At 43.9% G+C, this 12,467-nt stretch overlaps 1 protein-coding gene across 3 annotated transcripts in view; it reads left to right on the forward strand.

Moving 5' to 3' along the window:
- The window catches only part of L1CAM (L1 cell adhesion molecule), a 116,439-nt gene that overhangs the window by 55,448 nt on the left and 48,524 nt on the right, over window positions 1-12,467 (forward strand). For all 3 annotated transcript variants that reach the window (XM_063119349.1, XM_063119350.1, XM_063119351.1), the window contains 7 exons: window positions 1,304-1,488; window positions 4,387-4,518; window positions 4,607-4,750; window positions 7,076-7,187; window positions 9,707-9,873; window positions 11,117-11,270; window positions 11,364-11,488. In XM_063119349.1, the coding sequence (XP_062975419.1) occupies window positions 1,304-1,488; window positions 4,387-4,518; window positions 4,607-4,750; window positions 7,076-7,187; window positions 9,707-9,873; window positions 11,117-11,270; window positions 11,364-11,488 (1,019 nt within the window). The remainder of the gene's footprint in view (window positions 1-1,303; window positions 1,489-4,386; window positions 4,519-4,606; window positions 4,751-7,075; window positions 7,188-9,706; window positions 9,874-11,116; window positions 11,271-11,363; window positions 11,489-12,467) is intronic.

Genomic DNA, 12,467 nt, shown 5'->3' on the forward strand with positions numbered 1-12,467 from the left:
GCCGGGACGCTGCGGTGGGGGCGCAGGCGGACGGCTCCATGTTGTGACTTCTGGCGCGGCGGAAACCGCTCTCCCAGAGCGGCTTCCGCCAGGCGCACCGGAAATCAGAACATGGAACCGTCTGCCCAACCCCCCACCCGAGTGAGGTCAGGGACCTCGCCAAGCCAGGGACGCTGGGGTGGGGTAGGGCGGACGGCCAAGGACCCTGGGGTGGGGGTGGGGCTGAGGCGGGAGGGCAGATTCGGAACGTCACGTCCAGAAGCCGCCCTCATCGCTTGGCTAGAGTGGCTCTGGGAGTGGGAGGGCGACTTCTGAGCGTGGCGTTTGGCACCCCCGTTACCTTGGTGCTCTAGGCAGCCGCCTGACTGGCCTCTATGGCAGCGCTGACCCTGGGAATGGCAAGGGAGCTTGGCAAAAATATCTGGAAACTTAAGAACTGGGCCAGCTGTTATAGGTTGCCTTAAGGACTGGCATCCTTGTGATGAACTGTCTACTAGTAGCCATGTTTTTAGTACCTCTCACTATGCAAATTGTAGTGATCACGTAGTGAGTTTGCTTGGCAATTGCCAGTCATCCCTTTCACCCAGTTAAAGAAAACTTAGTTAATGAATTGGTATGAGTTTTAATACATTAAATCCATTAATAATCACCTGGTTAAATCTGCATAAATTTGCATATGAGGAAAATGCAATGGGTTGCTTCATACAGTGGAATCCTACACATGTCTACTTAGATGTAAGTGCCATTGTGTTCAATGGGACTTGCTCTTGGTTAAGCATGCCTAGGTTTTTGCCTTGTTAGTTGAACTTCGGCCCCATTCAAATCAATGGGTCAAGTTAATCATGACTTGTTTCATAGATTTCAATGAGAAGTAAGTCCAACTACCTTAGACTGGATGTCAACCAATAATTCTAAATAAAGAAGTGTACCTTTTGTTTGTTTTTTAAATGGTGGACAAATATTTTATAGCAGAGATGATCACAGATGAGGCCTCCCCCTTCTCACTTATAGAGCATAGCTCTTCTAAGATGGTGCATGACACCTGCAGGGTTTTTTTGGGGGGGAGGGTAAGGGTAAGTTCTTGTTTTAAAATAATCTTCTAAATTTTAGCCACTAAAAATGTTTTTAATCGGTTGATGCTAAACGATTCATCGAATAGACATTGCAGCCTTACTGGCATGGTTGGGAAGAGGGTTGAAGAATTAGAAGACGTCTACCCTGGCTCATAGCCATCAAATTAATTGGCCCTGAGTGGTGTTAGAATCTGTGTTTACCCCTACTCTTACTCTCCCCCCCCCCGCAGTCCTACACCAACTGTGGAATGGGCCCACATGAGCAGGCTGAAGCTTTCATCTCAGGTGATCTTTGAGAATGCGAACAAAACGCTCCACATCCCAAACGTGACATACGAGGACGACGGAGACTATCAGTGCATCGCTCGAAATGAACACGGCACTGTCCGCCACACCTACATGGTTACTGTCGAAGGTATGCCCACAGTTGTAGCACAAAGGGGGCTGGTGGGATCAGAATTAAAAAAAAAATCAGATAAAATGCGGAAAGGGGGATCTTCGGGGTGGGTGGGAGAGATGGACATTGGAGGCTCTGTCCTAGAAATTGCTGAATACTGTTTATTTTGGATTTTATAACCAGAAGGGAGGTACTCAGCAAGATTCCAGGTCTTGGTCTCCGATGATGATGATGATGATGATGATGATAAATTTATTTCTTACCCGCTTCTCCATTCTGATCGAGGCGGGGAACAACAGTAAATATAAAATACTTAAAACTGAAGTAAGACATAATATGCATTATTAAAATACCCTAAAATCATTTTTAAAACATCCTAAAATCATTTTAAAAACATCCTAAAATTCCCCTGGATGTAATAGCTTTCTTAAATGCTGGTAGACTGTTAAGTTGACGAGTCTCCTCCGGCAGGCCATTCCACAGTCTGGGAGCAGCAAAAGAGAAGGTCCTCTGGGTCACAGTTGTCAATCTAGTTTTTTGCTGACTGAAGTAGATTCTTCCCAGAGGACCTGAGTGTGCGGGGCAGATTGTACGGGAGAAGGCGGTCCCGCAGGTAGCCTGGACCCAAACCATGTAGGGCTTTAAAGGTGATAACCAACACTTTATACTTCTCCCGGAAACTTATTTATTTATTTTATTACATTTTTATACCGCCCAATAGCCGAAGCTCTCTGGGCGGTTCACAGAAATTAAAACCATAATAAAACAACCAACAGGTTAAAAACACAAATACAAAATACAGTATAAAAAGCACAAAGCAGCAGCCAGTGACGAGATTTTAAAACTGGTGTAATGTGATCACCTCTAGGTGCACCAGTGACCATGATGATAATGAGGGGGCATTATCTAGTCCAAATATGTTAAGTTGTGTGTTTTGTAAAGGTCCTGTTGATTTCAGGGCCAAGCTAGATGTGACTCTAAACTTTAATTTGCGATTTTGATTCCCCCCCCCTTCTCATTAATAGTAGGTATGGGACAGAGCACAAATTTTCGTCAGGCCTGTGGGCAGGGAGATTTAAAACGCTTTTATTCCCTGTTGCAGTCCCAATGAAAACCAGGACCCCAAACCTATCAGCCCTGCGGGGGATAAACTTCCTTTTGTGGCAAACGATGGCTGTAGCTAGACCTAAGGTTTATCCCAGGATTGTCCTGGGGTCAAACCTGTTCATCTAAGTGCCACACAGGGCATCCAGCGCTCAGGCAGGGACGAATCCTGGATGATCCTGGGATAAACCTGAGGTCTAGCTATGGCCAATGTCTTCCTAATCTTTCTTTCCTTCACACAACTGCCCTTGGGTTTAATTAAGAACATAAGACAAGCCCTGCTGGGTCAGACCAAGGGGCCATGTAGTCCATCATTCTGTTCACACAGTGGCCAACCAGCTGGCTGTAGGACATGAGTGCAACAGCTCGCTCTCATGTTCCCCGGCAAGTGCTATATAAAAGCATACTGCCTCCGGTTCTGGATGTAATATGTAGCTGTCATGACTAGTAGCCATTGACCCCACATTGATAAGGTAGAGCAAAATTCCCAGGGTTTCCTGAATGTGTTTCTTCCCAGAAAAGGTGAGGGTGGGACCAGATATCACAAGGAGCCATTGCGGCTCTGAGTTCCTGATAATGTGTCATACAGCAGACCATATGGCGTGACATCATCACTCTGTGCTGACCGCCAATTATGTGCAGCAACCGGGGTGAGATGGCTGGATGCATGCACAATGTGATGATGTCACTTTATGCGATACTGCCTGTTAAGAGGGAAGAGGGGAGAAAGAAACACAGTGAGGCATCACTCCCACCCACCCCTTGTGAAACTTAGGCCATAGCTAGATCCAGGGGTCAAACCTGTTCATCTAGGTGACACACAGGGGATCCAGTGCCCAGGCAGGGGTGAACCCTGGATGATCTCAGGATAAACCTTAGGTCTAGCTGTGGCCCCAGCTCTGACCAAGGAGAAACAAAACCCAAATAAAGAGGGAGAGAAAAGGAGGTTGATGGAGCGGAGAGAATGTGAAAACAACAGTTTGCTCTAAACCTGTCTTCTCCAACCAAATGCCCTCTCAATGTGTTGGACCCCAACTTCCGTCATCCCCACTCATATTTGCCATGCTGGCTGGGAGTGATGGGAGTTGTAGTCAATTAGGAGGGAACCTGGTTGGAGAAGCCTGCTCTAAAACATGGAATCCTGTTTTTCCTTTGCAAAACCTTGTTTAGCTAAGCTCCAACCACGTCTATATTCAATGAGGGCTGGTAGCTTTTTTTCCAGGGATATAACGATCCACATTTTAATGGCTGAGGAAGCTCCTGGGACCTCGGCCTTGCTAGAATTATGGAGTGGCCAGACAGTTGGCAGGGTCTTGACAGAGACATAAACAACTCTTCTTTTTTAAAAAGTTATTTTCAGCCGTTCATTTTCAATTAAAATGCTCTCAACTGAGCAGCAATTTCAGTACCACACTGGCGGTATGGGTGATGGGGACGCCAGCCCACAATCTTCGGCAGTTCAGTATTCTGCAAGCGGGCAGGGGGTGCTTGCTGATGAGACTGTTATTGTGCCATCGCTCTGCCTCATTCACAGAATTTTATGGGGTGCTCCAGAAGAGGGGCTGAAGCTCAGTGGTGCAGCGCTGCTTTGCATGCAGAGAGTTCCCAGGTCAATCCCCAGCATCTCTAGGGAGGGCTGGGAAAAATCCTGCCTGAAGCCCTGGAGAGCTGCTTTCACCCTAAAATATTGGCAGGTATAACTAACTAACTGTAGGGTGGGACTGAGACACATGATCAGTGTCTGTGGAGTTAGCGGAGAGGCTGCAGATCAAAGTTCAGGGCCACCCCTTTCACCTTGTCTTCTTTTCTTAGCTGCTCCACATTGGGATAAAAAGCCAGTGAGCCTGATCCATGCCCCAGGGGAGAGCGTGCGCCTGGATTGCAAGGTGGATGGCAAGCCCAAGCCGACGGTGCGGTGGAGAATCAACGGGATCCCGCTAGAAGGTGAGTCCCACCTCCCACAAAAGTGGGAACAGAGGTGCCATGGCATCAAACGTCCCATCCCGCACCTCAACTCTTTGCTGTGTTTCAGAAATCATGCCAGACCCGAGAAGGAAGGTGCAGGCAGAAGCTTTGATCCTCAGCAACGTGCAACCAAATGATACGGCCGTGATCCAGTGCGAGGCCCATAACAATCACGGCAGCCTCCTCGCCAATGCGTACATCTTTATCATCCGTAAGTTTACCTCTTTGAGCAAAGTGGAGCCACGCTGGGTACAGAGGGTGGTGAGGATGGACATTTTTCAGGGCCTGAAAACTAGTGGAGGCCTCACTGCCCCAACATGTGCCACCATTCTCACATTGTGCCACCATTCTCACATTGCAAGGAACAACCATACGATAGTTCATTTTCCTCTCTGAATTTTCAGCTTTCATTTTGTAAAAAAGAAAGAAAGAAAGACAGACACACAGACAGACAGACAGACAGAAGGCTCTAATAACTACTTTCCCTGAAGGCCCCTTTAGGGATGGGAGTGAGGTACTCCTCTTCATGCTGAGGTATGGCAGCATGGCAGTTTCCAAAGGGTAGGCTGTTTCTGTTTTATTTATGTTTTCCTGAACATCACCCTGAGTGTGATCCTCTGTAGGGCGACTAATAAATCTTAGAAATAAATAGTTATTTATTAATGATTTGTTTATAAGGCATATTTTATATTCCTTAGTATACTGGAAACCTTAAGCAGTTCACATAAAAAAATGCAATATAACAATTTAAAAACAAGGTAAAATAGTGAATAATTAAAAACATTACAAAATTACAAGTCAGGAAAGCCTATGTGAATAAACATGACCTTACTCCCTTCTTTGATGTCAGAAAGTGAGCAATGCAAATGGGATCGAAATGGGATCCATGGGATCCAAAGTCAGATCTCCTCCTCCAAGGTCAGACCTCTGTTTCCAACCTTGCAGAGGAGATCTGCTATCTATGTGTTCCAGTGATAGAGATGTGAAGGCCTAGAAAAAACCCAGAAAAATTCAGAAAAAAACAGTTTCGCCCCTCCCCCCACCCCAAAAAATTGGAAAAAATGAAGAAAAATGGATTATGGAATGTTTTATTTTAGCATGATGAATAAAATGTTTAAAACAAGGTGTTCATATATTTACTTCTCCAAATGATTTCTAAAAACTATGTACAGCATCAGATTATTACAATTTCTGTGCACCGAGGACAAGCAAGTCTTAGGTTGCAAACTGAGACTACAACTCTCAAATGCAAGAGCAAGATGCATTTCTGTCTCTAGGGGGCACTGCCACTGAAGCAGAGACTGAAACTGATAGTAATGGATAGAAAATGAGGGATTAAATTTCATGCATATTCATTGAATCTTGGTTCAGTTATGTCTGCTTGACACTGTGGAGGACTAGCGGAGATATAAATAATTTTCTTTATTACTGATGTTGATGGTTTCTTCTGTTGGTTTTAAATTGTTTTTTGCCTGCTCCTCATAAACAGGCAAAAGCAAAGAGGTTCCTTATAGTTCAGGTGTTCTTTACAGTTCAGGAGCTTGTAGTTCCATTTGTTACAAAAAGAAAAGTAAATTTTTTAAAAAGTAAATTTAATTTGTAATAATTGCTTGAATACACTGTACTTTTAATATACCAAATGTGATAATTTTATGCCAAACCAACTTGTACATAAGTACATTTCATGTTCCTAAAGTAACAAAGTGACTTTCAATCTGTAAAAAGTGTTAATATTGCATTCCAAATTTTATTGTTCTTCCCTGAAACCTCCCAGAAAAAAAAATCTGTTTTTTCCCCATGGCTTCAAAATTTCTGGAAATTTTACATCTCTACCGAGGGACCCCATATGATTGCAGCCATAATTAGGGATGTTGAAGAAATCCATAATGGAATCAAATGAATTTGGATTTCTATGAATCCAATCCTTGGATTCTGTAGACGAACCGGCTTTTCCAGAGTTGCGTGGATTCCACGGACTTGTGAACTTTTTTTTTTTTACTTCCTTGAAATTTATGCAAATTTTATCATAGGAAAACACATAAATAAATTTATTTTTTAAAAAACTGGCCCCAAACCTGCATATCTTCCATAGGCTAAAGTGTAAAAAGGTACCTCTTTGGGGGGAGAGATGCATTTGGTGGGCATATTTGTATATTTGTGGGGAAATTTGGGCATTTTTGCAAGCGCAGATTTGCACAAATTGCAATTTGTGCAAATTTGAGAAATTGGAAAAAATCTGATTCTGTCAATGATCAGACGATGGAATGAAAGACACCAGATAATCTGTGAAATGCAGACGGAATGGATTTACAAAATCCATACATTCCTATCCATAATATGGTAAATAACTTTAAACAAATTAGACGTCCCCTTTTTGTGATGTTTTACAGTGATTTCCAAGTCTGACTATGGGGCTAATCCGGTGTGCCTATAACCCTCCTCTAAAGTTGGATGGGATTAGTTGAGGAGATCGGGCAAGTTGTTTATTTTGCATATGCCCTACCCCACACAAATTGGCCTCCTTGATTTATTCCAGGTCTGCCGGCAGAGATCCTGACCCAAGATAATCTAGAGTACAGTGTGGTGGAGAACCAGACGGCCACCCTGGACTGCATGAGGTTTGGGGCACCAAGGCCCACAGTGAACTGGTGAGTTCTGTTACGGGCCATTCTCCTAAAATATGCTGCGTTTTATTTTCACCGTAGGTGTTGTGTGACACCATTTGTATTACTAATTAATTGCATTTATATCCTGCCTCTCCCCCAAAGAGCCCAAGGTGGCATACATGATCCTCCTCTTCCTCTCCATTTTATCCTCAACCCTGTGAAACTGAGACCCAGTGACTGGCTCAAAATCAACCACTGAGCTTCTGTGGCTGAGTGGGGACTACAACCTGGATCTCCTGATTCCCAGGCCAACACTCTAGCCACTACACTGGCTCTCTGTTGTATACCAAAGCACTTGAGGCTGAGTGCCACTGAGTATGTGCAGTGCCTATCCTTTGTTAATAGTTGGCGTTTCCTTGGTCAGAGTATGCTGTGGGACTTTATTATTACCATTACTCCCCCTAATACCAAAGATGGTGGTATTAATATACGAAGCCCTATACAGCGCAGGACCAGGTCTCCCCCTGTACCGACATCCCAGGCCACTACAATCTTCAGGGCAGGCCTTGTTTTCCATGCCATGGCCTACGGATTTCTGTTTGGTGACGATATGGAGAAGTGCCTTCTCTGCAGTAGCACCTGTCCTGTTCAGTGTTCTTCCCTCTGATGTCTGTCAGGCCTCAATGCTGGTGTGTTGGAGTTGTTTATTGAAAATGTACTTGTTTCCTTTGGCTTTTTCCCAGCCTGGCGTTACTGTTTTGTGTGTATTTGTGCGCATGTAGTTTTTGTTTGTTTTATTCTTTTGTTAGCTGCTTTGGATTTTTTTCTTCTTCAAATGAGAAGCAGTATATACATATTGCAAATAATAAATAAATAAATAAATAAAGTGCTGAGAGCCGATGGCTCTGTAATAAAAACTGGGGTCACTGAGAAACAAGAGGTTAGCATCAGCATTCTCAGGGGAACTTGCAGAAGGTTCCGAGAGAGAGAGAGAGAGAGAGAGAGAGAGGCAAAAATACTCAAAAATAGCCCAATAAGAACTAATTATACTTGGTAGCCCTGGTATCAATATATGTTGAAGAGAATCTTGTTTCCAAGGAGGAATCTGAAAACTGTCTCTCTATCCTGGAATCTTTCTGGAATCTTTAACAAGCGCACTCCACACTGCAAGGTTTTGTTGCAGTTCCCACGTGTTAAGAAATTAAGGTGGCGAGTGCTTATTTATTTATTTATTTATTTATTTATTATATTTCTAATCTGCCCAATAACTAACATTCTCTTGGCAGATTACAAGCAGCTAAAAGAGTGCCATATAGACAGTTTAAAATATAAAACTGAAAAGGATAAATACAGTATGATACATCGTCTGCACAGGAATAGATAAAACAGCCATGAAAATCTAGCATTAGCTCTCTCAAATGCCTGGGGGAAAAGAAAGATCTTTGCCTGGTGCCTAAAGGATACCAGTTCTAGCCATCCGCCTAGCTTCCTTCAGCAATGACACCTGGAAAAGGGCCTCTGAAGATGACCTAAAGTTGTCTGAACAGTTACTTATGGGTAGGGATGTACGAATCATCTAAACATGAGCTCACGGAATTTCTCCAAATTCCATTTCTAAGCTCATTCTGACTTGACTCCGTATCAGATTGCATACTTTAGTTTTTTCTTTCTCTATGAAAATCCCTATGTATTTTCATGCATATTTTCCCAAATGTACACATCAATTTTGGGCACCTTTGAAATGTACACATTTGTCTCCCATTGATTAAAGCATATTTGTGCGCACTTTCAAGTATGCATTTTTTCGTGCACATTTTTTCAAATAGACATGTGCTGTTGAACGCGTTGTTTGTGGTCTGCGAATGACATTGCAAGTTTGGAAATGTATGGCATTCAATCACAGATTGCATCTGAGTCCATGTTCGGTCCGGATGGTGCGAAGTCAGTAAATCCTGATCAAAAATGAACTGAAACAAATTTATCATCCATCCCTCCATATTGGAGGAGACATTCCTTTAGATATTGATGATTTTGTAACCACTGAGAAATAGGAGATGAAGCACCTTCGACAAGTTGCTTAGAGTTCTTACTGGTTCTGACTAAAACCCAGAATGGATTCACCAGCCCACTGACATAGAATCATAGAATAGCAGAGTTGGAAGGGGCCTCTAAAGCCATTGGTCAAACCCCCTACTCAATGCAGGAATCCACCCTAAAGCATCCCTGACAGATGGTTGTCAGGAAGGGTGTGAGTGTCAAACTGGAGTGAATCATGTTTAGATTTCATGCCTTTTTTTCTGACTAGGTCCTTGGGTCTGTAACTGCTATACTCCATGTGCACGTTTGCAATGGATAATTTTACCTAGCATAGAGATTCTGTGATGGGGTGGAAGGAAGATTCATTTGTCTGAATTGATGCTTCTCATTCAGATCTTAAAGTCATAGGGGAAAAAACCTGACAGGATTTTTAAAAAGGGGTGGCAGCAGCCTTAAGCACGTAGAGCAGAGGGCTTTTCTCTTTTGCTCACTACACTCCTCTCCTGATTCCCCTCCTCCCCCAGGTTCATGGAAGGCATGTATCCTGTCCTACACGATAAACGGAGCTCTATGTTCACGAACGGGACCCTGGTGCTTGACCAAGTCCAGCGTGACGACGCAGGGAACTTCACATGTGTGGCTGCGAATGACCAGAGCAACGTCTCCATCACAGCCCGCCTTATCGTCAAAGGTGGGAGCAGGTTTCCCAGTATGCACTTGAAATGATGATGGATAGATGCAAGGGAAGTTGCATGATGGGAAGTGGTCAGCCTTAAGGCGGAACAAGGCATGGTGGGAAGAAAAGTGGTCAGGGGTCAAGAAGGTATGGTGAAGTTGGAAAAATAGGTGTCTCTGTGTCCAACCTCCCTGTAGCCTAAGCAGTCGCCCTACAAGCAAACCGAGAAAACAGTCTCAGCAGAAAGGAGCAAATCACCCTGCCTACTCAGCTTTCCGCCACAGTCTCCAAGGCCTTTAGCTTAGGCTTTCCCTTTCCCTCCTTCACAATCTTCGCCAATGGATTTTATCGGTAATGCTGGAGTTCTCTCTCCCCAACATAAAGTCGGGGATGATTCAGGCTTCTCCAGCTCTCCTGCCAACTCCTATAGGGTGGGCATAGGGCCAAAACAGACATTGGGTCAAAAAATCTGTTCATTTTTTTACTTAGCATACACACAGGCCCCTTGATCCTTATTTTAAAAGCCTCCCCTCCATGCTACAATCCCAATCCGAATTGAGCTCCCTGCGTCTACTCTAGAGTAAAAAATTAAAAGAGGGGAGAGCGAGAGAGAGAGCTGCTAGACACAAATTTAAAGTAAAGTCTGCTTTGGCCCCTAGATAGGCGCTTGGCCTAGTAACTAGTCTCTAGTTTCTCCACAGTAGGGTTAGTACCTCTTCAGTGGTGGTGGTGGTGAGAGAAAGTTGTTGCTCATTTGTGTGTGTTAAAATATTTATTCATATACAGATTTTAAAACTGACTTTTGTCCAGTGTTGGGGGTTATTTAAAAATAATGTCTTTTGACAGAAAGTAAATTGGCTGTGGTAACTTAAAGCCAGCCATATGGTAGCTGTTATTAAGTGAAATGGCTGCTTCAGAGGCACTGGGTTTTGGGATGCCATTAAAGGTGACAGCACGGCACACAGGACTTAAGGGTTCTCCTGGTTCATTTTAGTGGGGTGAATGCAGGAGAACTTCTCAGTTTGTTCCCCATGTTAAATCATTGGGGTGGGTATACATTTTGGATTTTCCACCTCAGGCATCAAAATATCTTGGGCTGCCCCTGGGACTATAATGAGAAGAGCCCAAACCACACTGAGGAATGGGAAAAGAGGCCACGCAAGCTATATTTATGAGAAGCCTACTAGATAGAAGTCTCTTGCCTCAAGTCCCAGCAAGGGAAGGGAGGACACATTTCCTCATTCTGTCCCTGTTTCAGGAGCCACACAGTTTGAAGTGGGGCCTACGAACGCAGAGGAGAAGACAGGCGAAAGTGTGACATTCCATTGTAAGGTGTTGTTTGACGAGACCATTCCAGAACATGGTATCCAGTGGCTTCTAAACAAGGAGGTCGTTGAGGATGACAATGACAAGTGAGTGAAGTGAGCAGGGCACTGTTGCATGAAGTCTAGTAGTCTGAGAGGAGCCCTGTGTTGCACGGACTGTGTCCATCTGTCTTTCCCTAGATATTTCATCAATGACACATCTCTGACCATCACCAACCTGGACTACTCTGATGAAGGAATGTACAGCTGCCTGGCTTGGACAACTCTTGATTCTGTGGAGAGAAGTGCCAAGCTTTTGGTGTATGGTAAGTAGCAAAAAGGAGAAATCAAATATTGGTTCTTTCCCTTTTGTGGTCACACTGCTAACTAGTGGGTGAAATAGCTGCCCAAGGTGGCAGATCTGGGGGCACCCTTAAAGAGCGGCCAATTGCCAGGTACAGTGCTGCAAGCTTTAATTGAAAGATAGATCAACCTGTGTTGCTTATTGGTGGGTGCAATTCAACCCCCACTAAAATTTGCTTGAGTAGTTAGTAGATGGGGCAATTCTAATCAGTGAGAGCAAATTTTAATGGGTTGAGCTACAGGTTAAGGCATACTTAGGCATACTTAGTCATTTTTTCTGTTGTTTTGAGGCAAATTTGTTTCTGGTGTGTTACAAAAATAAAGAGGTTTTAAAAAGTCATAGTGATTGCTTCTTCTAAAAGTAAGAAGTATATCATTCTTACACTTCATTCAATACCTGAAAAAAATGTATCTCTTTTGATTAGCAAGTTTTATTTAAATGCAATTAATTCATTGTTTAAAAGGCGAATGATTAAAGAATGACTTTAGGCTATGGACAACCCTGTTTAGGGTGGAGGGGAATGGGGGTGGTAGAAGAGGGTTGCCAATCAGTGGAGGTTAGTGGCTCCAATTTTGGTGGGGCTGTGAATCCATTCTGAGTTTCAGTCAGAACCAGCCAGGTGCTGAACCTAATTCAGGGACAGGGTTCAACCTAATTTGGGGATAGCTGCTTTAGAGTTCTGGCTGATTCTGACTGAAACCCAGAATGGATTCACAGCCCCACCACAGTCGGAGCCTCCAGCCTCCACTGCTGCCACTTGAAATGTCCACCTCTGACTCAGACATGTTCTGGATAAGCCCTGGGAAATCTGTTAAAGGTGTTGGGAAAAATACTTCAGGCTTTTTATCCTCTAGGGCAAGGATGGACAGAACATAGGTCTCCACATGTTTGGACTCCAACTCCCATAAGCCCCTGACAGCATGAGGTTGAGGTCCAAGACA

The sequence above is a fragment of the Elgaria multicarinata genome, chromosome 3 (genome assembly GCF_023053635.1).
Source record: "Elgaria multicarinata webbii isolate HBS135686 ecotype San Diego chromosome 3, rElgMul1.1.pri, whole genome shotgun sequence".
In the NCBI taxonomy this organism is placed as follows: domain Eukaryota; kingdom Metazoa; phylum Chordata; class Lepidosauria; order Squamata; family Anguidae; genus Elgaria; species Elgaria multicarinata.